The sequence below is a fragment of the Myxine glutinosa genome, chromosome 5, assembly GCF_964187855.1.
Source record: "Myxine glutinosa chromosome 5, kmMyxGlut1.1, whole genome shotgun sequence".
NCBI lineage: Eukaryota > Metazoa > Chordata > Myxini > Myxiniformes > Myxinidae > Myxine > Myxine glutinosa.
In genome coordinates, this window is record NC_136265.1 from 205,036,941 (window position 1) to 205,061,876 (window position 24,936).

Sequence of the window (24,936 nt, forward strand, 5' to 3'; positions counted from 1 at the left end):
TGGTTACTGCACTTGTTCAGGCAGAAGAAGAGCAACAAAGTGAGCTGTGAACAAGGCAAGGACGGTAAGGATGTGAAGTGAGGGGGAGGGAGGAAGAAAAGTTTGGACGGTGATCAAGGATCTAGATGGGATTGAAAGGGAGGCAGTAATTCAAGTGTTTGAAAGCTATTCAGGAGCTGTTGAACTGGAGAGAAAGCACCAGTGAGCTGGAGCTATCGAGCTATGTGGAGAGGAATGTAGAAACTATATGTAGAGAGGAATGTAGAAATAGTGGATTTTACGGAGGAAGAGGTGCAGACGGTGTTAAAGAAGATGTAGAAGGGGAGGGTGCTGGCAATGATGAAATACGTTTGTTGATACTAATTGTGGAAGAAGGAATTGAAGTCAGTTGGATGAAAGTACTGGTGGACCGGTCTAATTGTTCCAGTATGGAAGAGGAAGGGAAATGTACAGGATACGGGGAGGTACCGGTGCATCACACTTCTAAGCCATTTCAGGAAGTTACTCGTGAGGATTCTGGATGGGAGGATAAAAAATTTGGCGGAGGAGAAGATAGCCGAAGAACAGCAGGGGTTTAGAAAGGGTAGCGGGATGATGAATGGGATGTCTATGCTAAGACAGTTGGTGGAGAACAAGTTGAGATGCATAGTGAAATTGTATTTACGATTTGTGGACCTTGAGAAGGCTTACAATGTTGTCCCAGGGGAGATGGTGATGGCAAAGCTGAAATGAAATGGGGGTGCCAGGAGCTAGATTGGTGGAAGAAACGAAGGTAAGAGTTTCACCTGGTCATCGGGTGTCAGAAGGGTTCAGCGTGAGCATCGGAATGAGGCGGGGATGTTCAATCAGTCCACTACTGTTTATGATGTGGATGGAGCTGGTGAACAGGTTGGTAAGCAAGGGAGGCATTCTGAGAAAGATAATATATGCAGATGATCTAGTTATTGTGGCATAGAGTGAGCAGGAAATGGAGGAGGCATTTGAGAAGTAGAAGGATGTGCTTGAGTGACATGGATTGAGGATGAGCCTGGAGACGACTGAGGTAATGTGGGTTGGACAGCAGAGAAAGCAACTGGACGTCAGTTTGGAGGGGACTATCTGTCAGGGAAGAAGATTTGAGTATATAGGTGAAATGGAGACAGAGGATGGTAGTTAGGAGGCAGAATTTGGAGGGGGATACAGGTGGATGCATTCACATGGAGGAAATTGGAGGGATATGTATCAGGCAGACAGGAAAATATCAAGGGAATTGAAAGGGAAAGTTCTGGGGTCTTGTGTAATGTCGGCCTACCTTTATGCTCTAGAGACAGTGGCACTGACAGAGAAGCAACAACAAAGACTACAGGTCAGTGAAAACAACTGGGTCAGGGATATAGTGGGAGTGAAGAGACTCTAAGACACAAAGCAAAGACACAAAGAAGATATGACACAAAGCTATACAGAGTTGTTGACTGTCAAGATGATGCTGAAGCCCTTCAAAGAGACGTGGATGCTGCCACTGAATGGTCTCGAAAGTGGCAATTACCATTATATGAAGAGAAATGTCAAGTAGTCCACTCTGGGAGGAAAAATCAGAGATACACATCCTCTATGTTAGATGATTCAGGAGAGAAGGACGTCAAGGAGGGGAAAAAGGAAAAATACCTGGGCATTATATTTGAGGATAGTCTAACCTTCAGTACTCATGGTGCTGATGCTGCCAAGAGAGCGAACATGAAGCTGGGAATCATTAAAAGATCTTTCTCAGCTCTAAAACAGAAAGGAATTCTTCAACACTACAAGACCATTGTGAGGCCTACACTAGAATACTGCAACTCTGTATGATACCCTACATACAAGAAGGATGAGCACCTCATGGAGAAAGTACAAAAAAGAGCTATCAGACTTTATGACACCTGGAATACCCAGACAGACTGATAGCCCTGAAACCACCAACACTAGCTTATACAGGGTGTCCGAAAAGTTTGGAATCATAGGAAAAAATTATTTCCAAAGAATATGCTCAACTTGCCTCGTACGTGGGATAGACTTTTTTGGGCTTGCGTGAAATTTTACAGTAACACTTTCCACAATTTCCTCAGGTGTGTGAGGTCGGCTAGGCCGAAGCTTGTCCGTCACAGATCCCGTTTCTTTAAATTTGCGGGCAAGCTTGCATACCACGCTTTGGGTAATTTGTCTTCTTTCCAGATGTCTTGTATTGAACTCTTCAGACACTCTTCTTTGGGACCAGCCTTCCCTGCCGTAGGGAAGGATAATCCCAATTCACTCCTCTAAATTGAAAGCCATGGGTCAATATTAATCTGAAAAAAAGAAAACAAATAAATAAAAAAGATTTCCCTTATGATTCCAAATTCTTCAGACATCCTGTAGAAGACAAGGGGCAAAACTCCTCCCGGTCTTTAAAATTGTCAAGAGGTTTGATAAGCTAGAGGTCAAGAAATTCTTGAAGATGGATGAGGGGTCAACAACCATAGGTCAAAGACTGAAAATTAAGAAATATCACTGTAGAACCAGACTAAGGTAGAATGCATTTTGCCAGAAGCATCAACAACTGGAACTCACTTCCTGAAAGAGCAGTCAATGCAAAAACGGTCAGCCAGTTCAAGTCAGCACTGGAATTACACTGGGCAAATCATCCAATGAAGTACCAACCCCACCAGAGGAATACATGCATCGGTGCAGTAGTGAGGGGCAAATAAACATCGCTTCCAGCCTATACATCCAAGTAAGTAAGACGTTGGATAGAAGGATGGATGCACTGTTGAGATGGATGTGAGGATTAGCTTGACAGTGATATTGGTAAAGAGCCACCTGAGGTGGTCTGGGCACCTGGTGTGGATGGAGGAAGAGAGATTGGCAGAGCAAGCTGACAGGTTGACGGAGCGATGGAGGAGGAAAATAGGTAGAACTCGGCTAAGATAAGAAAGTTGTGTAAGGAGGGATATAACCCTAACCCTAACCCTAACCCTAACCCTTACCCTACCTTAACCCTAACCCTACCCTACCCTACCCTACCGTAACCCTAAGTAAGATAGGGTTGGTGGGAGAGTGAAAAGAGTTGGCTGGTGATAGAGGGCAGTGGAGGGGTATTGCATAAAAAGTGTGGCAGAGGCGGGTGGGTACCATTACGCTCTACCTCATATAGAGGAGAATGGGGGAAAGGAAGATATTTTTCCGACATATACTTCGAAAAGTAATAAATAAACAAACTAGAACGGCACTCAGTAGAGCATATACATCTGCCAGACTGAACAGTTTATGTTTTGTATCCCACCGATAGGCCGGATCTGTATCCGGACATTAACCAAAATCTAATCAGCGTGTTCTTGTCACCTAACCAATACATCCACCAATTTTTGTCATATTCGTCCACAACCTTTTGAAATATATCGTTCTATAATATCGTTTTTGGCCCTTTCTCTCAATTATGAAGAATCACTTCGAAAATTAAAAAAAACCCATTGGATGTGAATCTGGATCTTCACCAGAATCTAACCAATTCTTCCTCGTCACACACCCAACCTTTCTACCAAGTTTTGTCTAAATCCATCCCTAACATTTTAAGATACCGTGAGCGATATATCGTTTTTGGCCCTATCTCTCAATAGTGAAGAATCCCTTAAAAATTTTCATATCCAGATCTTCACCAAAATCGAACCAATTTGTCCTTATCACACACCCAACCTGTCCGCCACGTTTATCCGTTCATAACTTTTTGAAATATCATGCTCACATACTGACAGACAAATAGGGATGATCACTTAACCTTTGTTCACAGTTTGGTGATGGAGGGAAAAACGTTATTCGAAGGAAATATTACGGTTGAGACCTTTATTGCCGCAGATCGATGACCTTGGCCCTTCGAATGGGGAAGAAAAACAATGGGAGGAAGAGAAGGAAGGAACGACAAATGATGTTGACAAACGTCTCACTGACCTGGCCTCTTCTTCCATCGATGGAATCAATGATGCGGGAGAATGGTGTCACCATAGCGACAGCTGCCTACTTTGTGTTTGCAAGGAAGAGCTGAAATGCAGTGGTGAGAGCCAGTGCAAACGACTTTCAATTTTTTTTTTATAATCATCACTTTCATTTTGTCAACTTTCTGTTGTGTTTGATATTAAAACCTTTTGCATTGCATTTCTAGATTTCCCTTTTGCCGATGATTCATCAACCCCTGCTCCTCCCTTGGCTCCACCCCTTGGAGATGGAGTGCAGAAGAGGTGTTCTAATTTGGGTGGAAGTGACGAAGAAGGTTGTACAAAGGCAACAGGTGTTGGTCATGGTGAGAATGAATGCCTGTCTTCTTATGTTTTATCACTAAACATGTTTGTAGTTATGAGATATTTTGGCGTTTTACTTTATTTGTTTGTTTGTTTTTACATTCAGTGATTCTCAAAATCAAAGGCTGATGTAACAGTTTCTTTCATATAAAAATATACCGTTTTGGACACAGACTTTTGAAATCTGTTTTTTTTACTTTTTTGGTAAATAATCAAAACTACAACATACCATAACTACAACGTTACTCGGTACAGCGCATACCTCCACCAGGCTGAACAGTTTACGTTTGATAGCCCACTGATAGGCTGGAGCTGCATCTGCACCTCAACCAAAATCTAATCGGCTTGTTCTTGTCACCTACCGAACTCATCCACCAAGGTTTGTCTGAATCCTTCGGTTTTGAAATATCATGATTATATATATATATATATGTAGATATACAGTCACGTGAAAAAGTAAGTACACCCCATATAAAGTTTTGACTTTTTCAACATATTTCAACATACAGCTATTTGATCTCATTTCAACAATATTGATAGATAAAGGTGATATAATATAACAAATATCATGAAACATTTACATTTTGTAGTCCATTGTATAATTTAAATAAACATAAATGCAAATTTCGCATGTGGAAAAAGTAAGTACACCCCTACATTTATCACTTCTTCAAATACCTAAAATTAGAATCAGGTGCACCAGCTCAGGTGCAAATGATTAGAACATCGTTAGAGAGGATCTTGGAGGAACCTGTCTTATTTAAACCTCACACATTTAGTTTGGTTTGCTCTTTGTTGTTGAAGTGTGCGGCGTCACCATGCCTAGATCAAAAGAGCTCTCTGAGGCCTTCAGAAAGAAGGTTATAGATGCCTACGAGTCTGGGAAGGGATTTAAAAAGATCTCCAAGCAATTTGAAATCAATCATTCGACTATCCAGAAGATCATCTACAAGTGGAGAAGATTCCACACAACTGCCAACTTGTTCAGGCAAGGCCGCCCCAGCAAGTTCAGCCCGAGAGCAGACCGCAAGATGCTGAAAAAAGTCTCTAAAAACCCCAGAATGTCATGACGGGACCTACATGTAGCTCTTGCCACTGTTGAGGTCAAAGTGCACGAGTCTACAATTAGAAAGAGGCTGCACAAATTTGATCTACATGGGAGGTGTGCCAGGAGGAAACCTTTGCTGTCCAGAAAGAACATCAGGGCAAGACTAAACTTTGCCAATGAACACCTCGGCAAAGACCAGCACTTCTGGAACAATGTGCTCTAGACAGATGAGTCAAAGGTAGAGCTATTTGGCCACGGTACCAGAAGACATGTTTGGTGAAAACCAAAGACAGCATTTGACCACAAGAACCTGATACCAACTGTAAAGCATGGTGGTGGAAATATTATGGTTTGGGGCAGCTTTGCTGCATCAGGGCCTGGGCTGCTCACCATCATAGAATCCACTCTGAATTCTTCATTGTACCAGAGGGTGCTTGAGGATAATGTGAGGCCATCTGTCGGAAAGTTGAATCTCAACCGAGGTGGACCTTGCAACATGAGAATGACCCTAAACATACCAGTAAATCCACCAAGGAATGGCTGAAAATAAAGAAATGGAGGGTTCTGGAATGGCCAAGTCAAAGCCCGGATCTAAATCCCATCGAGATGTTGTGGGGGGGTTTGAAACAAGCTGTGCATGCAAGAAACCCCTCAAACATCGCACAGCTGAAAGAATTCTGCATGGAGGAGTGGGCAAAAATTTCTCCCAGTCGATGTCAGCGACTGGTAGACAGTTATAAGAAACGCCTACTTGAGGTTGTTTCTGCCAAAGGGGGCAATACCATCTGTTAGAGCCAAGGGTGTTCTTACATTTTCCACATGCGAAATTTGCATTTATGTTTTGTTTATATTATACAATGGACTACAATATGTAAATGTTTCATGATATTTGTTATATTATATCACCTTTATCTATCAATATTGTTGAAATGAAGATCAAATTGCTGTATGTTGACATATGTTGAAAAAGTCAAAACTTTAGATGGGGTGTACTTACTTTTTCACGTGACTATATATATTTCAAATATATATATTGTTGCGGATCTCGAGCCCGTCGACGTACAGAGGGGGGTTAAACCCTTTTCCCTCTCGGGCCTTCAAGTCCACGAGGCCACGACCCACTTTACACTCGTGGGGCAGATTGCAGAGCAATTCCAGCTGCCACCCCCGTAGCGAGCGTGCGGAAGGGTATCAGGTCGAATCCCCACGTACCTTCGATACACACGCCACCACGAGAACGGGGACTGGACCTCGCATGTTGGTCTGATACGCCCGAGCGGTTTGCGTGTCATGTGACTCGTGCCGTTAATTCTTATTGAACCTGATCGAGCGGTTTTATTCGTACAGTGCGAAGCCAATTGTGGAAAATGACGTGAACGGCCAAATGGATGCGAAAGAACACAGGTTTATTATACAATTTATACAATGATCAGGGTAAAGAGACAGAGCAGATACTTAATCGGTCTTATCTTAATCCCCGGACAAGGGCCCACTCACTCACGCAGGGAAAAGGATGAAGAAGGGTGACGCGCTCCAAGCGCGGTCGTTGGCGCCGTTTGCCCCGGTCAGCTCGTTCGGCGTGTCCCTGGGATGTTCGCGGCACGTGCAGGGAGCTCAGGCAAGGAGATCGTTGGCGTCTGTGGCCCCGGGAGGGATCGTCCTCGCAAGCGCTATTAATAGGCAGCAGAGCGCAGGGCAGGGAGAGTTTGTGCTTTCTCTACACTCTCGACTTGACTCGATCACACAGCTCACACTCGACTCTCTCGCTCAGGATCGCACCGGGGCTGTAACTCAACTCTGTTTCGGGGGGGGCCCGGGGCAGGGTTTTATAGCCCCTCCCCAGAGTCTTACCCGAATGTTCCAAGCCCCTCCTCTGGCTGCTGTTGTTAGCCACTCCCCTTGAGCTTTCATTGGCTGCCTGCCGCTTACCGGCCACTCCCCTGCAGCTCCTCCCTCGGGCCTTCCAGACTTGTTCCAGGCCCTAGCACATGGTATTCCAGCCCAAAAGAACACAGGGCATTCCAGCCCAAAAGAACAACGAAACCTACACTTACTGACCTGCTCCAATGCATACTAACACAGGAAAGGAGACTATGCTTACATTTAATAAGGAATAACTGAACTAAGCGAGGCTACATGTTGTCGTGCAACTAACTAAGAGGGGGGGGGGGGGGGGGGGATCTTTATTTCTCACAACCATAACAATATATATATATATTGTTACTGATCGCGGATTAAGATGTTATTTACCGAGCGGTGGTATTGCCGCGACCGTTACAGGATCCCTGACTCACCCGATTCACCCAGGACTTTGGCCGGATCGCACCGCAGCTGCTCAATGAGGGGAAAAGACTAAAACGACGAATGCAAAGAGGAAAAGGAATAAAACGAATAGACGGACAGAAGAGTAATTGGATTTATTATTTACACAAGCAAAAAGGAGCAATCAAGGTTTATTTACAACACATAAGACGCAGGTGACACAGTGCAAATTTTAGCTTACCTACAGACTTAATTAAATACCCAGGGACAGAACAAACAAAACAAACTCATGTACACAAGAAGGGTGGAAAGGCAGGAGGTGGATGGCTGGAGGGAGAGGGAGGTCCAAGGGGGTCCTGCAGCTCAACCGGCGCGTTTAGCAGCCGCCGTTCCTTTTCGGTCCTGCTCCAAACCGCCGTTCAGGCCCCCTTTGGCTGTTGGGTGTTCTTGCTGCTGCAGCCTCCGCTGCGTTCCCAGGACTTGTCTGACTCGTTGGTCCACACCCTCAACTCTTTCTTGGTCCCTCACTCTTTACCACCGACTCCTCACCGCAACCAACGCAACCACTTGACCACCACCTCTACTGACTGACTTCACCACTCTCCACTTGACGACCGACTCTCAACCAACTCAGACCAACTCGCCACTCACTTCCGTTCGCGCCTTTTATAGCACCTCCAGCGATTCAGCCGCCGGCGTTTTTGGACACGCCCATCGGGGTGCTCACCTCGGCCCTGGTTGGTCGCGCGACCCTCGGGCTCCGCCCTGGATGACGACCGGCGGGCACGCCCCTCTTCCCCTCTATGACGAGGTGGAGACATGCCTTTCTTCCCCGACTCGAGCCTCGTGGTCAATGGCGGTTATTGGAGGGGAGGTAATTGGGAATCGAGGGCTCAGCAATGACGAGAGGGGATGTAAAAGGGAATGGAGATTTTGGGGATGGGAATGAAAGGGGATCTATTCTCTTTCACTGGTGCAATGGAGTACTTCAATTAATGGGAGACACAGCCTTACCCTAAAACACAGAATAAGAGATAACTATCAACAGGGGTATTCTATTACTTGGCTGACATGTATGCTTGTGGACTAATTATGGGATGCCCTTTCACCTTTACACAGCTCCGGAGGTAGGGGGGCGCAGAATAAACAATAATAATAATAGTACAGCACACAATCAAAAAAATACAGTCCTCAGCTCCGCAACACTGCACCCTCCTCCTCTTAGGCACGTCCCGGGCCTACAACTTTTATTTTTAGTGTGACACGTAGGTGTAGTTCCCTCTATTGTTAACCTGACCCTGAGTGCGACAGTTTTAAAACATAAATAAATGTGTCCCGCTGCTCCATTGCACCCTGCCTAACAGACTTACGCCCACAGTTAACCGAATTGCGGAATGGTCTTCAAACTATACACTGACGGTGGGAAGCATTATTTACAATGACGCTATTTTTATTTACAAAACTAACCCAGGACCTGTGATTGTTCTTTCTGGGGGGGGAGACAGTCTGCTCTGCATCGACGCACCATGAAAGCACCCAAAAACGCACCAATACACACCCAAGCACCAATCGGTGCAGTCACCATTGTTCATCAATAAAATAAAGCCAACAAACCCAAACCCTGCAGGTGTCTCTTGCTCTTCGGCTCCCTCTGCTGGTTATTATTATTTTCCTGGTGTTGTCATCTTCCCTTGCTGGCGGCCTATTTGCAATAAAAGAATGCACCTAACGTGTTCGTTTTTATTTTATTTATGGCCCACAGGGGCCGACTACGTGTGGTTCACCTGTGGGGCATCGGTGCCCTGTGGCCAAGGTCCGCCAGCAAGATTTCGGGCCCTCATGGCCGGTTCCAGCAGAGGGGCCATGCCCCAACCCATGGGGTCCATAGGTGGTGCTCGGCCACAGACATGTGGTCCATAATGTGGTGCATCGATGCAGACAGCTGGTTCTGGGAATTTCGGGCGCACAATGGCCGACCCACGCACGCTCCCCTCGGCACCCAATGGCGCACAGGTCATGTGGGAGACAAAAGGGGAAAGACAATTGAGCGAGGGGTAAGGTCACAAGGGTACACATCAATAAGGCAATGCAAGGCGAAATGCGTACGGAGGGCGAAGTGAGAAAGCTCGTCCCTACCGTACGTCACCCCCCTGTCACCTACCCTACCCTTGCCCTTACCCCATATGTACAAAAATCTACACATTTACAAATTCGTCACTACTGTCACGTCTTCCCCATATTTCCCCTATACCAAATTCGTCTCCACAATCCCTCTACTTCAAAATTTGCCATCACCAAATTCATCATCAATCCTCATAAGGAGGCAGAGATGGAACATCAAAGCACAATGTCACACCCACGTCATGATGCGTCTCACAATCCAAACATTTGCACAGTAAAAATAATTAAACATGGCATGGTGCGGAGTACCTGTCACCTCAGGTGAGTGGATGCAGATGGTGCGAGGAGATCCTTCATCCTAACTATCCTCTAAATGATTTTAACACACTTTACACTACCCGGGGTCTTTCCCTGCCAATCCATTGGCCACTTACACTATGGGTTCTAATAACCAATTCCCATTGACCAAACTGTGGTGCTTCTCAATTTGGGGTCTCACTCCCCCGATTCATCTCCCGGTGCCCTCGCACAATTTCTGGGCTGCGACGTGTAGCTCTCCCAGCAGGTCTACCCACCTGCACACCTCCACCACTGCAGTTGCCTCCGAGCTTACCTGCTCCTTACCCTAACCTATCTACCTGGGGAAGGCCCTCTGGCGCTCTCCCCACTCGGTGCCCTCTCTGGCACTGGGCTACCCGGGTCCGTCCTCCGGATCCTCGGGCCCCATCCACAACTACCGGCTCCCAGAGCCCACCTGCGGCCTCACCTGGCCGACATCCTCACAGTGGTGGAGTGCCCAAACCAACTACACACACTAACAGGCTACACGCCCAGCCATTTCCACAACACTAATGCACCCATCCAAAGACCATTCTTTCACCCGCACCACAGATGCCAATATCCAACCACAATTTACCTGTACCCTCTACCTAACACTTACACTACCCGCCCCGGGTATCCGTGATGGGGGTCCACTCTTCCCCCATTCACACCTTCGCACCATCCACTCCACTCCACAATTTCCACCATACTCACTCCACGACCATCCATTCCTATACTCCATACCATTTATTCCATACACCTGTCCTTCATTCACCTGTCGTTGCACACCTGTGCAATCCTACCTGGTGCCACCTGCACCCTCCTCCTCTTCCTGGACCATTTGCTCAACACAACACGCAATCACCACTACTCCCTCATACACTGCTCCATACACCTGTTCAGTTGCACACCTGTGCAATCACACCTGTTCAATCCTCACACACACGGCATCATCTCAGCTAACTACTCCCCTCTGAAACTTGCGCTTCCCAGTCGTCCCTTTAAACTATTGCGCTCCCACGTCATTATCATCCACACTAAACTACCTGCGTCCCCACTACAGGTATCAGTCACTAACTAACCTTAACGTCACCTAATGTCATCTTCGCTAGATCCCTACAATATAACCTAACCCACCCGGGCTAGTTTTCACTGCCATACACCCCATAAACTATAGCTCCTTTGCCCCACTTTGTGAGGGATGACAGAGTTGCCATCCCACCACATCGGGCATCTCCCACTACCAATTTTGCACATCAAATTTCAACCAATCAAAAATTCTGCCAATCATCTGCCAATCACCGTACCAATTTCAAATTTATTTTTTTTTTTTTCTAATATCGGGCCAAAACACTATCCTCATCACCCGTCTACTTATTAGATCCTCTCGGTGCGCCGTGACATCATTAAACTCGGTTCGTAAAGCCGAGCAATGAATTCGGGTGGTTTGGTCGCCTGCAGGTTGAATCCGTCCGGCTTTCGGTTCAAGGGAGGTGGTTTGGTTGGACCGAGGCTCCACGCACCATCTCGGCGCGGCACCTTGCGGTCCCGGGCCCGATGGCTCAATCTCCCCCGGTCGAAACCCCGTCCCCACGAGGGGGCACCGTTCCGCTTCCTCCCACTCGCCCTTGAACCGGACCGGTCGCCTCGCCCTACAAGGCCCGGACTCGACCGTGCGGGGCGGGGCCAAGCCCGAATCGGCAACGACGCTTCGAAGAGAAGCGACGCAGCATCGATCCGCGCCGGGCCTCGCACCCAACAAAGCACCCCTCGCACCGAGTGCTCGCATCGGCTATCCGTCGCCCTAACCGCTAACCCGGTTACCGTCGATGCTTCACTGGCATGCTCACAAGCATACGCTACCCCTTTCACCCTCACAAAACCCGGCATTCCAACGCCGTCCGTACATTCCACCAACGCTCTCCCTGTTACACACCACACCTCTCGCGCACACTCTTGCGCACACTTTGGTCCACACCTCTCCTCCGTTACATCCTCCGTAACACTCATCATGGGCGTGCACTCTTGCATCCACCCACTAACGCGCTCGGATGGGCTCTCCCACACTCGCGCCATGACCAATTCAGGTGTGCTTTCTCGCACACATTCCACCACCACCTTACTCTCCGTGTCACACTTCGTACACCCCGACGTGCATTCTCGCTCGCACTCGGTTTCACACTCGCGCTCCGATGTGCCCTCTCGCACCTGCGCCATCACCAACTCACTATTCGTGTCACACTCCGTACACCCCGACGTGCATTCTCGCTCGCACTCGGTTTCACACTCGCGCTCCGATGTGCCCTCTCGCACCTGCGCCATCACCAACTCACTATTCGTGTCACACTCCGTACACCCCGACGTGCATTCTCGCTCGCACTCGGTTTCACACTCGCGCTCCGATGTGCCCTCTCGCACCTGCGCCATCACCAACTCACTATTCGTGTCACACTCCGTACACCCCGACGTGCATTCTCGCTCGCACTCGGTATCACACTCGCGCTTCGTAACACGCTCACCCCTTGACGCACACTTTTTTTCCACACGCGTGCCATTTCCACTCACACGGGACCCCTCACCAACGCCCGGATGCTTCCTCGATCCCAAGCGCGTGAAAATTCTTTTGTCGCCAAACATCCTCTTACAAAATCTCCCCGCACAATACACAACAGCACGTCTCACCTTCGGGGTTCTTCTTCCTCCCTGCACCAAAACCTGCAAACTTCCATTCGGGTTAAGCACAGCATCGTGATGTGAGCAGGGACTTTGCACATTTTCCATTTCTCCCTGCAATTCCTGGGCTACCTCCGTCATCTCTTCAATTTCAATGCCCACTTCCGCTTTTTCTTTACTCACCTCGACGACCGTTGGCTTTAATAAAATTCCCTCTACCTCATCGGTCGCCGGCTTTTCCAAACCCCGTGTCGCGATTTCTACCCCCGTCATTGCACCCGCGCTTTCCTCCGCTTCGCTCAACCAGCGCTTTTCGACCCGCTTTACCTCGTCGTGCACCTGTGGGACCCTTTCGCCCAACTTGCGGTCTCTGTCCCTCTGCTCCCTTTTCTCCCTATCGGCCCTCATTTCTATCGTTGTTGCTTCAATTTGCTCAGTCTGAGCCCTCATTTTTGCCATCATTTCAATCATAAAGACTCGCACGTACTCTGGCATCTCTGGCTCGGCTGCCGCGACCATGGGCGTGGCTAAATTTGGTGCCGCTGTAACCACGTGCGCGAGAGCGCCATTTTGTGCACCTGATACCCCCTCAACCACACCTTCTTTACTCTCCTCCACCCTTTCCTCCACATACATTTCCCCGAGGTCCTGGGTCGATTCTACCCCGTCTATCTCTCCCACCGGCATCCCGTCGCCTTGACCAGCCATGGCGCGATTTCAAAATTCGGGTTTTGCTTTAAAACAAAACAAATTTCGTCCGCTCCAAATTTTGACCAAATTTTTTTCTAGATGTTTTAAAAATTTGGTTCGGGCCCCGAATCTCACTCCCAGACACCAATTGTTACTGATCACACAATTGGTGTTCCAAAATTTGGGCCTAACAAATTTAGTCCCAGGTCCGAATCCAACTCCTGACAACCAATTGTTACTGATCGCGGATTAAGATGTTATTTACCGAGCGGTGGTATTGCCGCGACCGTTACAGGATCCCTGACTCACCCGATTCACCCAGGACTTTGGCCGGATCACACCGCAGCTGCTCAATGAGGGGAAAAGACTAAAACGACGAATGCAAAGAGGAAAAGGAATAAAACGAATAGACGGACAGAAGAGTAATTGGATTTATTATTTACACAAGCAAAAAGGAGCAATCAAGGTTTATTTACAACACATAAGACGCAGGTGACACAGTGCAAATTTTAGCTTACCTACAGACTTAATTAAATACCCAGGGACAGAACAAACAAAACAAACTCACGTACACAAGAAGGGTGGAAAGGCAGGAGGTGGATGGCTGGAGGGAGAGGGAGGTCCAAGGGGGTCCTGCAGCTCAACCGGCGCGTTTAGCAGCCGCCGTTCCTTTTCGGTCCTGCTCCAAACCGCCGTTCAGGCCCCCTTTGGCTGTTGGGTGTTCTTGCTGCTGCAGCCTCCGCTGCGTTCCCAGGACTTGTCTGACTCGTTGGTCCACACCCTCAACTCTTTCTTGGTCCCTCACTCTTTACCACCGACTCCTCACCGCAACCAATGCAACCACTTGACCACCACCTCTACTGACTGACTCTTCACCACTCTCCACTTGACGACCGACTCTCAACCAACTCAGACCAACTCACCACTCACTTCCGTTCGCGCCTTTTATAGCGCCTCCAGCGATTCAGCCGCCGGCGTTTTTGGACACGCTCATCGGGGTGCTCACCTCGGCCCTGGTTGGTCGCGCGACCCTCGGGCTCCGCCCTGGATGACGACGGGCGGGCACGCCCCTCTTCCCCTCTATGACAAGGTGGAGACACGCCTTTCTTCCCCGACTCGAGCCTCGTGGTCAATGGCGGTTATTGGAGGGGAGGTAATTGGGAATCGAGGGCTCAGCAATGACGAGAGGGGATGTAAAAGGGAATGGAGATTTTGGGGATGGGAATGAAAGGGGATCTATTCTCTTTCACTGGTGCAATGAAGTACTTCAATTAATGGGAGACACAGCCTTACCCTAAAACACAGAATAAGAGATAACTATCAACAGGGGTATTCTATTACTTGGCTGACGTGTATGCTTGTGGACTAATTATGGGATGCCCTTTCACCTTTACACAGCTCCGGAGGTAGGGGGGCGCAGAATAAACAATAATAATAATAGTACAGCACACAATCAAAAAAATACAGTCCTCATCTCCGCAACAATATATATAGATAGATAGATAGATATATATATATATATATATATATATATATATATATATATATATATATATATATATATATATATATATATATATATATATATTTGTCCTGTCTCTCAATGTTGAAGAATCACTTAAGGAGCTAGGGCTAGGAGTTAGGGATCTTTGTTCCTTTCACATTTCTTTCTAATTTTTCGTATTTCTCTTTATTCATTATAATTCTTTATTATTCTTTATTTCTCTCTTTCTTTATCTATCTGTCTTCGGAGAAGTGAATTCTTGCAGAATTTTTTTTTTTCTGGCAGGTTCACTTGGCTGCGCCTGGATGGGTGTGAGGGTAGAGGACTAGCGGCTGAAACCCGAATCCTATCCAGGTTTCTCCTGATGACTCCATCTTTGCTTTTTACTTTTTCTTTTTTTTGGGTTCCTTCTGATGACTCCAATGCAGTATTTGGTTTTCCATTTCATTATAAAATTAAAAAAACTCATATCCGGATCCTCACCACAATCGAATGAATTGGTCCTTGTCACACACTCAACCTGCCCATGAATTATTTTGACCAAATCCGTCCATAACTTTTTGAGATATCCTGCTCACAGGCAAACAGATGAACATCGGTCAAAACATAACCTCTGTCCACCTTTGGAGGCAGAGGTAAAAATGTTATAATGCTCCAGAGTAATGGTTTTCTTTGAGCTTAATATATCGCTTATTTATTACCAGCAAATACCAGCTGATGGGAATATGAGGAGAGGGGAGAGAGAGAAAGACAAAGTTTTTTTTTTTTGTTTTTTTTTTTTTAACAAAGATTGCTATGTAGCCACTGAAAACATTTTCCAATTTTCTCTTGAACTCATAGTTCACTTGTCCCCATTGCTTTACTCATTCTAATCCTACTGTTATGTTAATCATTGTTTTAATTCGATGTTTAATTCAATTTGTTTTGCGTTTGTAACTCTGAGGATTTCCCGACGGAGAACCCAGCCGCAGTCGCCACACCCACTGCTCACGCTGCGGGAGCCTTTGTGGAGATCCCGCAGCCAAAGTTGGCCCGCTTCTTAATTATTTTTGTTGCAATCAACGAAGTTACACTTTGGGCACATTCCTTAATCTTTTCTTCACTCAATATAATTGTCCGAACAGTATAATTTACATTTAATGCTTCAGCAATTTCACATTTTCTTGTTTAAATATGGAGAAGGAGGGAGCCTTGCTTACAGTAAACATGCTTAGTTATAAGAATCGCTAATTTCTTTAAATTTTCAGATTTCACTCCAGATTTCATGACTTATTTAGTCCATGAGCTCCAATCCTTAAATTGGAAGACAGATTTTGATTATATACTTTAATATTTCCGTGAGAGTCCATCGTAGAAAATCACATCATATAATGCAGAAAAATTGCTCCAAGCTCATAATTTGAAAGCTATAGCACCGCCAAAAGTGATTTATACAGCGATTCATAGGTATTAAGATCAGGCATTCAATGATATGAGTGAGGAAAGTGAGAAAATACATTTTGAGCACTTTATCATAAAGAACCCATTGCGACCTATTCCAAGTCAAGCCATTTTTGAGCAGGCCAAAATAAAGTGGCAGCTTAAGACTCCTGTGAGGTGACAGCAGGCTGACCAAGATGACATGCCACCATCTTAGTATGGCTTTTTTGGTTTTTGATGAAACCTTCATTATCTTCAAATGTGGTGCTTAAATTTACCGAAATAACTAGTTTACATTCATGCACTCCCTTGGTGCTCCCTTTGTAGGCATGCAAAGTTTTGGGCTACTAGGTGTCATGGTTTTGGAGTTATGCAAGAGATGCACTGACTGGCACACTTTCTCTTTTATTATTATACATTCACCTACGGCATTCGTCCATTGTTAAAATGTCCAAGACATCACAGCAAAGTGTTTCTCTCAGCATCTGACTCTTACCTTGTGCTTTACAACCTCAACGTTGTGTTTCTAAATCTGATAATCTATGAGACTGAAAAGCGAAGGTTGCTGCATTGTGCTGCTAGCCAGGTTTTTCCTACTGCTGCAGGCCGAAATGATGAAGTATCAGAGGAGATGTTGCGCCGGGAAGTGATCCGCCTGGTGGTGAACCTGAGCAGCGCTGTCGGAGCAAAGGCCCAAGAGACAGGCCTACTGACGTACTCATACTCTCAGCACTTGCCCTCGCATGCTGCATTGCTCCAACCTTACCTTAATATCATGCCCACTCTTCTAATAACATGCACTCACCATCCTGACTGATTTATCTCTCTTTCTATTTTTCAATGTAGTTTGTCGTATTCCATCATTTTTAAAAAACGTTTATTTTCAGGCCTTTTCATTTTTTATTACCTTGCAAATACCAATTTATATACTGCACCGTAATTTAAAAGCAGTTTTAAAAAAAACGTTTTTTTTAATCATGCTTAGTGTTCCCATTTGAGCACATATGAGGGGCCTTAAAAAATTATCACATTGAGATAGTATTCACATTAGCTCAAGACACACCAGCTTGCTTATTTTTCCAATATGTAAGTCTTTATAATAACCAAGAAAATATGTAAATGTTTTTCTATCAGTTCATGTACGTGAGGCCCCGAGGGGTCACAGTGAGCTCATTTTGATGGTGTCATGACGATTCTTCAGGTTAGAGAGCTGATGTTTTTTCAATCTTTTATTCCTGACCCAAAATTGGAGCCTTCGAGTTGTGGTTGTGCTGCAATGCACACGTATTGCTCACAGATAGTGCAGTAATTGCTGCAATGGTACTCGATCTGTTGTCTTTCAATACGGAGCTCAGGGTGTGTGTATATGTAGCCTATACACGTATATGTATACGAACGGGGCATGTTTGCACACTGCAAACAATTACTCGAGTGCATACCATGTGCAGACATAACAAATATAAGCTATTTGATGAAGTGAATTGTGAAACTCCTGGTACTCCTGGTGGCTGAGGGGAGGGTGCGGGGAGGGGAAGGGAGGAGGGGTGTAGCATTGGGATTCTCATGTATGTAATACTTGTAAATGACTGCAGCTGTAGAGGAACCCGGGTAGGGTTTGAAACGGCAAATGGCTTACCTTGTGTAGTTTTTCTTGCTTCATGCAGCTTTCTTTGGTGAGAAGAGCATGGAGTTCATTTATTTGATAATACTAGCTTCCTGGGGTAATTGATTAGGTGAGAACTGATTGGTTAATTCCTTTCCATTAAAATAACTGATTGGAAAAAAATAAATATATATATATTGAAGTTCTCCAACCTGGACAAACGCTGTGATGATACCGACTGCTAAAACCAACGGTGATGCTTCTTGATTGTGATTGGTCGTGCGAAAGACAATGTGTCCATGTGGCAGATAGCACTTGCTGGTTCCAGATACAATCTGGCATCCTCACCAAGCACAGCTCGAGGTGTATCATTAACAATAATATAATTATTAATTAAGTTATTGTTCATAAGTTTTACTTAAAAGGCTCATTTTGAAGCTTGATTTGAACATCTTATGAAACAAAATAGTGGTTAAGGAAAGCCTTTTAAATAAGCTTTTGATTTTTAAGCAACTTTGATTTCTCATAATCCACAAATATTAATGTCATTACCATTATTGAAGATGTTTGACAAATTTATTTTCACTGTTATTGCAATACTTAAGCTTTATTGTTTTATAACAGTGTCCCAAGGTGACAAATAAGTAAGCATACTGAACGGTGTTTTGCAACGGTGTCCTCTTTCCTGACATGTCCTTGATTAGAAAACATTTCCAGCTTCAGAGAGCAGGAATGTCACGAGGGACCTCAGACGAGCTTTTGTCAAAAGCACTTGCAAGAGGAAGCACTCGGAGTTGCCCTCCAATGGACCAGACTCGGTGGTGTAACGGTTATAGCATCTGCACCGAGTCTGGGAGGTTGGTGATTAAAACCCCAGCCGAGTCATACCTAAGACTTTTGAAATGGTCTGTGCTGCTTCCTTGCTTGACGCTCACTCGCTCACCATTGAAAAGGATAGAGCATGGACAAACAACGCTGGGAAGGCAATGGCAAAACACCAAATATAACCATTCTCGCCAAGAAACTGCTTCAGCAGCACCAACACACTGTAAAGAGTGTGGTACATCATATAATATACTAGCAGGTTACCCACCTTTTGGGCAGAAGGGGAGTTGCCTTTTTTTAAACTTTTACATATTAGGCGACATACCTCGCACAAAACACTGCCATGATTGCCTCTCAGTGGTAGGTTTTTAAAAAAAGACATCTCTGTGTATGACATCATTTACATTGCAATTTTGACCCCTATTTCAGTATCGCTGCTGCCAGCGTTGCCCTGGAATTATAATTAGAAGAGAAAAAAGTACTGATTTGTATCATACGAAACAACTCGGATTTAAGACTAACTTATACTATGTTGCGGCTTCCGGTTAATACGGCTTCCGGTTCCTCGGGCGAGTGAGGCGTGCTTCGAGCTCTCCACGGCATCGAAGTTTGAGTGTTTTCCCATTCTTGTCTTTGTCAAATTTCCACTGGTTATTTTGCTGTGTACGTGTTATTGTGTGTTTCTAGTTGGTGTTGGTTTGTGGTTCGTGCAAACTTGTGTGTAGTTAGTCGTTTTCTGAGTCGTACCTCGTGCGCGGCCTGGTGACTTGGGGCTTCCCTCCCCCCGTCGGTGTTTTGTCGGTTTGGGTTATTTCCTTCGCTGTATTGCTTGTTTCTTTTATTTTGTTTTCTCCCCCTCACCTCACCTCCTGAGACAAAGAATTCTATATTGATTCTTTCTCTCCTCCCGGACACGTGCTTGTTCGCTCTCCTCCTCGTCTCGGCTTGTGCCCCGCCCCCTGTATCTCGTTTTCTTCCGCCTCTGCTCCTTCTTTCTCAAATCCACGTTCTCGCTTGGAGACTTTTCCCGGATTGTTTTTTCATCGTTCTGTTTGGATATTGTCAGAATATGTTTAAACCGCAGCCGTGATGCTGACGCCCCCCCCCCCCCCCCCCCCCCCCAGAATTTACATGTTTTAAACGTTTCCCAGTGTGTACCCTGGTCAGAATAGGTACACCGTATCCCTGCGTGTCGTAAGAGACGACAAAAAGGGTTGGCGTCAGGAAGGGCATCCGGCCATAAAAACATTGCCTCAAAAAGAGAACCATGACAATCACAAGTACATATGGGCAGTGTGCAGCCCGAAGTGGAGATCGGTTTCTGAGGTTTGGGACATGGAATGTGGGGACAATGACAGGGAGATCAGGAGAAGTGGTGGAAGTATTGGTCAGAAGAAGAGTGGACATATGTTGTGTGCAAGAGACGAGATGGAAGGGAAGTGGTGTGAGAATGGTGAAGGGTAGGCAGGGACAGAAATACAAGTTTGTGTGGCAAGGGTGCCCGGAGGGCGTGAATGGTGTTGGTGTCCTGTTTTCTGAGGAGTTTGTAGACAGTGTGGTGAGTGTGACTAGAGTGAGTGATAGGTTGATGATGGTGAAAATGATGATTGGAAAGCTCTTGGTGAACGTCATCTCGGGATATGCTCCGCAGGTTGGTCGAAGCGATGAAGAGAAGGACAAGTTCTGGTGTGCGATAGAGAAGCTGATGGAAAACGTGAAAGATGAGGAAGTTGTTGTGGTGGGAGGAGACCTGAATGGACATGTGGGAAGGAGTATGGATGGTTTTGAGGGAGTTCATGGGGGTTACGGATATGGTGTGAGAAATGGAGAAGGTGAAAGGATTTTGGAGTTTGCTGATGGAGCTGATTTGTTGATTTGTAATACTCAGTTCCAGAAAGAGGACAATAAGCTTGTTACATACACGTCAGGTGGGTCGACGACAACCGTTGACTACCTGATGGTGCGTCGGCGAGATAGGGGGCACCTCCGGGACACAAAGGTGATCCCGGGGGAGGAGGCTGTTTCACAGCACCACTTGGTTGTCTGCGACATAAGGGTGAAAGGTGCGAGGAGAGCTCGGTGGGTGAAGTACCAACCGAGAATGAAGGTGTGGAGGTTGAAAGAGGTGACAGTAAGGGAGGCATTAAAAGAGAGGCTGAGTAGGGTAGAGGATGATGTGGTTGAGCCTCAAAGTGGTTGGATGTCAATGAAAGCTAGTCTGTTGGGAGCCGTTGGTGAGGTATGTGGATGGACAAAAGGACCACCGAGGCACTCGGAAACATGGTGGTGGGATGTTGAGGTTGGAAAGAGGATTGACGAGAAGAGGAAGAAGTTCAAAGAGTGGCAGAAGGCGAAGGGTACGGGAGCAGAAACAGCAGAGCATGAAAGTTATAAGGCAGCCAGGAAGGCTGCAAAGAAAGAGGTAGCAAAGGCGCAGGAGGCATGTAGGAAAATGTTCGGAGAACACTTGGATTCGAAAGAGGGTCAGAAAGCAGTATTCAGGATTGCAAAGCACATAGCGAAAGAGAGGTGTGATGTGATGGGGGTGAGTTGCTTGAAGTATGAAGTGGGACAAATCGTTGTCGACCCAGATGGAATTAAAGGAAGATGGAAAAGATATATGGAAATGCTGTTGAATACAGAGAATGAATGGGATGGCAACATAGAGAGTAACCCAGTTTTAGGACCGGCAGAGAAGATAACTGAGAAGGAAGTTGAGGAAGCGATAAAAGCAATGAAGAGTGGAAAAGCGGGAGGGCCGACGGGAGTTGTGGGAGATATGTTGAAGGCAGCAGGAAGTTGGGGTGTGAAGAGAATGACAGAGATCTGTAATCTGGTGGTGAAAGAAGGCCGCATTCCAGTGGATTGGGAACTGAGTACCCTCGTCCCTCTATACAAGGGGAAAGGTGACCCTCTGGAGTGTGGCTCGTACCGAGCGATAAAGTTATTGGAGCATGGAATGAAGGTATTGGAAAGGGTGTTGGAGAGGAGGATAAGGAAGAAAGTGAAGATCGACGAAATGCAGTTTGGATTTATGCCAGGAAGAGGAACGACAGATGCGCTTTTCATTGTGAGGCAGTTGCAGGAGAAGTACATGGATAAGAGGAAGAAGTTGTTTTTTGGGTTTGTTGATCTGGAGAAGGCATTCGATAGGGTTCCACGCAAAGTATTGACATGGGCATTGAGGAGGTTGGGAGTGGAGGAGTGGTTGATCGGAGTAGTGATGGCAATGTACAAAAGAGCACGCACAGCTGTAAGGACGAAGGACGGGAACAGTGGTGAGTTTGAGGTGAAGGTGGGAGTGCATCAGGGGTCGGTACTAAGTCCACTACTATTTGTAGCTGTGATGGAGGTGCTGGCTCAGACCGTAAAGGAGGGTTTACCGTGGGAGTTGTTGTATGCAGATGATCTGGTGTTGATTGTGGAAAGTATGGATGGACTGAAGGAAAAGATGAACAAGTGGAAGGAATGTATGGAGACAAAAGGTCTGAAGGTGAATATCGGAAAGACAAAGGTGATGGCAAGTGGTAAAGCATGTGGTGAGGTGGAAAGAACTGGGAAGTGGCCGTGTGCTGTGTGCAGGAAGGGTGTCGGAGTGAACTCCATTCAATGTACAATGTGTGCTGAGTGGGTTCATCAAAAATGTAGTCGTCTGAGAGGGTCATTAACCAGTGTGGCAGCTACATTCAAATGTAAGGTGTGCACAGAGGGAGCTGCAGATGGAGGAAATGTTGAGTTGGATCTTGGAGATGGCGTGAAGCTGGAAGGTGTGAAAACATTTTGCTACCTCGGACACATGCTGAATGGAGAAGGTGGATCAGACTCGGCAACGGTTGCTCGAGTGAGATGTGCATGGAAGAAGTTTCGGGAACTGAGTGGCGTGCTGATGAGGAGGAGAGTGTCGCTGAAGCTGAAGGGAAAGGTGTATGCTGCATGTGTGAGAAGTGTTATGATTTATGGGAGCGAGACATGGGTAATGAACGTAGAGCAGCAACGAAGGCTGGAAAGGGTGGAAATGCGAATGGTTCGATGGATGTGCGGAGTATCGTTGAGAGAGAGGAAGACAAATGATGAATTGCGAAAGATGATGGGAATATTGCCTGTGATTGATGCTGTGAAGAGGAACAGGTTGAGATGGTTTGGTCATGTATTGAGGAAGGATGAAAATGACTGGTTGAGAAGAGTGATGGAAGTTAATGTAGAAGGAAGTAGAGGACGGGGAAGACCGAGAAAGACTTGGCTAAAGATGGTGGAAGAAGAAATGCGGGCAAGGGGGTTAACAAGGAGAGATGCAGAAAATAGGGCAAAATGGAGAAGATTGTCATGGGGACCACAAGGCTAACCCCCACTCTAGCAGGGAACATGGCCTTAAAATGCATGTTGTTATACTATGTTGCATGCTTACCTGAAAAAAGACAAAAAATACTACAAGAGTAATTGCACATGTATTTTATAAATATATTATGTTGCAGTACTTAAAACATAAAGTAATAATTTTGCTTGCAACAGTCATTGTAATGTCTATCAAGTTCTGCTGAGCAAAAATTGAGTTATAAGCGACAGGTCACTGTATCTGGCAGACAGAAAGTAACTGTTTTTGAGGTCCCAAAATGTGCCTTGGCTTTGTACGACACGTTTCTGGCTCGCTGGAGGAAAAGGCGTGGCCTGGCCAATGGGCGTTGCTTGTGCCCCTGGGGGAGAGGGTGGAAGGCGTGGCCTGTAGCATGGACAGCGGTTGTGACACACAGACAGGAACTGAGCTTTTTATGTAAGACTAGTAAAAGGCCCATCAAATATGATGGGTTGGAACAGTTTTTTCGACGGTGCAGCCGCGTGAGCATGCCAAAGTCTGAAGCCTCGGACTCGTGCCAGGTGTGCTTATATCTTCTTTATTTATTAGACACCATATGGATGTAAATGAGTACTCGTTTTACTCTGCACACGTTGCACATCACATTCAGCGAAGTTCACCTCCCTGTGCCTTGTATTTATTGTTATTAAAAAAAACCCTTCTGTGCACCACCCTTGAGGCTCGGTTTGCAAGCCACCATCTACACCTCCAATAGAAGAGACATAATTACTCTTTTATGGAAAATGTTTTTCGAGTTTGTTTTATCCTCAAAAATAGACCGTAGGGAACACACATTCGTGTTAAAAGATTGGCCTTTAAAACCTACCATTATGAAGGGGAACACAAATCTGTACTAACTCACAAACTGACATTGTATTTTACATGGTAGACATATAGACCTCCAATGTTTACCTGATCATTTGTCGGAACCCAAGGAATTTGTTGCATTCTCAATGAGCTCTGAAATCTCTTGTTTTCCATGTCCAATGCAAAGCATGAGGGAGCGCTTTCCCTGGGTGTTCGGTGACGTTTGCCTATACTCCGACGTGTGTCTTCTCTTGTCCCGCTCTACATTTCGGCTGCCGGCCCGTCGGTTCATTCAAGAACTTTTCCAGGACGGACCCTTCTTACCGGTATGGATCGAGGAATCATCAGGGAGGGAGTGGAAAGTGATGGAATGTATATACGAGTAATTTGTGTATTTGTATAGTTTGTCATATGCTGGTGGAGGTTTGACAGGAGATCTTGTGCATTATGGTCCCCTTATAACCTCCATATTACCCGTCCCCTTCTTCACACCCATAGCTGTACGAACAGGCTGAATCGGTCTTGAAGATGTCAGAGATCACATCTTCATCTGCCCCTGCAGAACCAACGACTTCTCCATCACATTCACCCTTCACCTCGCCTCTCTTCCTTGGACACTGCTCATCTCCTCTCACCTCACCGCTAGCATATCACCAACAGCCAGAGTGCTAGCTTTATTAATTGCTACTTTATTAATTGCTTTGTTCCAATAAACCTTTTGATAACATTCTTGCTCACCCAGGTTCCTCCTGATGACTCCATCTTTGCTTACAGTATCTGGTTCCTTCTGATGACTCAAATGCAGTATTTGATCCTGAAGTACAGTATATTCCTCGTGTCTCAGCGACTTCTCATTGTGGAGAGAATTGTGATTCTTGACCTTACCACTGTATCAAATTACTTTGACTTGTAACTGTTGCATCAGTCTCTCCAGTCTTCTCACTCTGTCCACACAGTAGACATCTTCACTCAGCTGGATGTGTGCCATTTAAGCCCAGGGAAAATCGAGACAACACCGGATAAGAGTAT

At 46.0% G+C, this 24,936-nt stretch overlaps 1 protein-coding gene across 3 annotated transcripts in view; it reads left to right on the plus strand.

Moving 5' to 3' along the window:
- Positions 1-24,636, plus strand: part of RICTOR (RPTOR independent companion of MTOR complex 2) — a 115,572-nt gene extending 90,936 nt beyond the window's left edge. For all 3 annotated transcript variants that reach the window (XM_068115046.2, XM_078779392.1, XM_078779393.1), the window contains 5 exons: positions 3,844-4,039; positions 4,148-4,285; positions 16,927-17,035; positions 24,095-24,233; positions 24,406-24,636. In XM_068115046.2, the coding sequence (XP_067971147.2) occupies positions 3,844-4,039; positions 4,148-4,285; positions 16,927-17,035; positions 24,095-24,233; positions 24,406-24,579 (756 nt within the window). In that variant the 3' untranslated portion in view covers positions 24,580-24,636. The remainder of the gene's footprint in view (positions 1-3,843; positions 4,040-4,147; positions 4,286-16,926; positions 17,036-24,094; positions 24,234-24,405) is intronic.
- Positions 24,637-24,936: the final 300 nt, after the last annotated feature.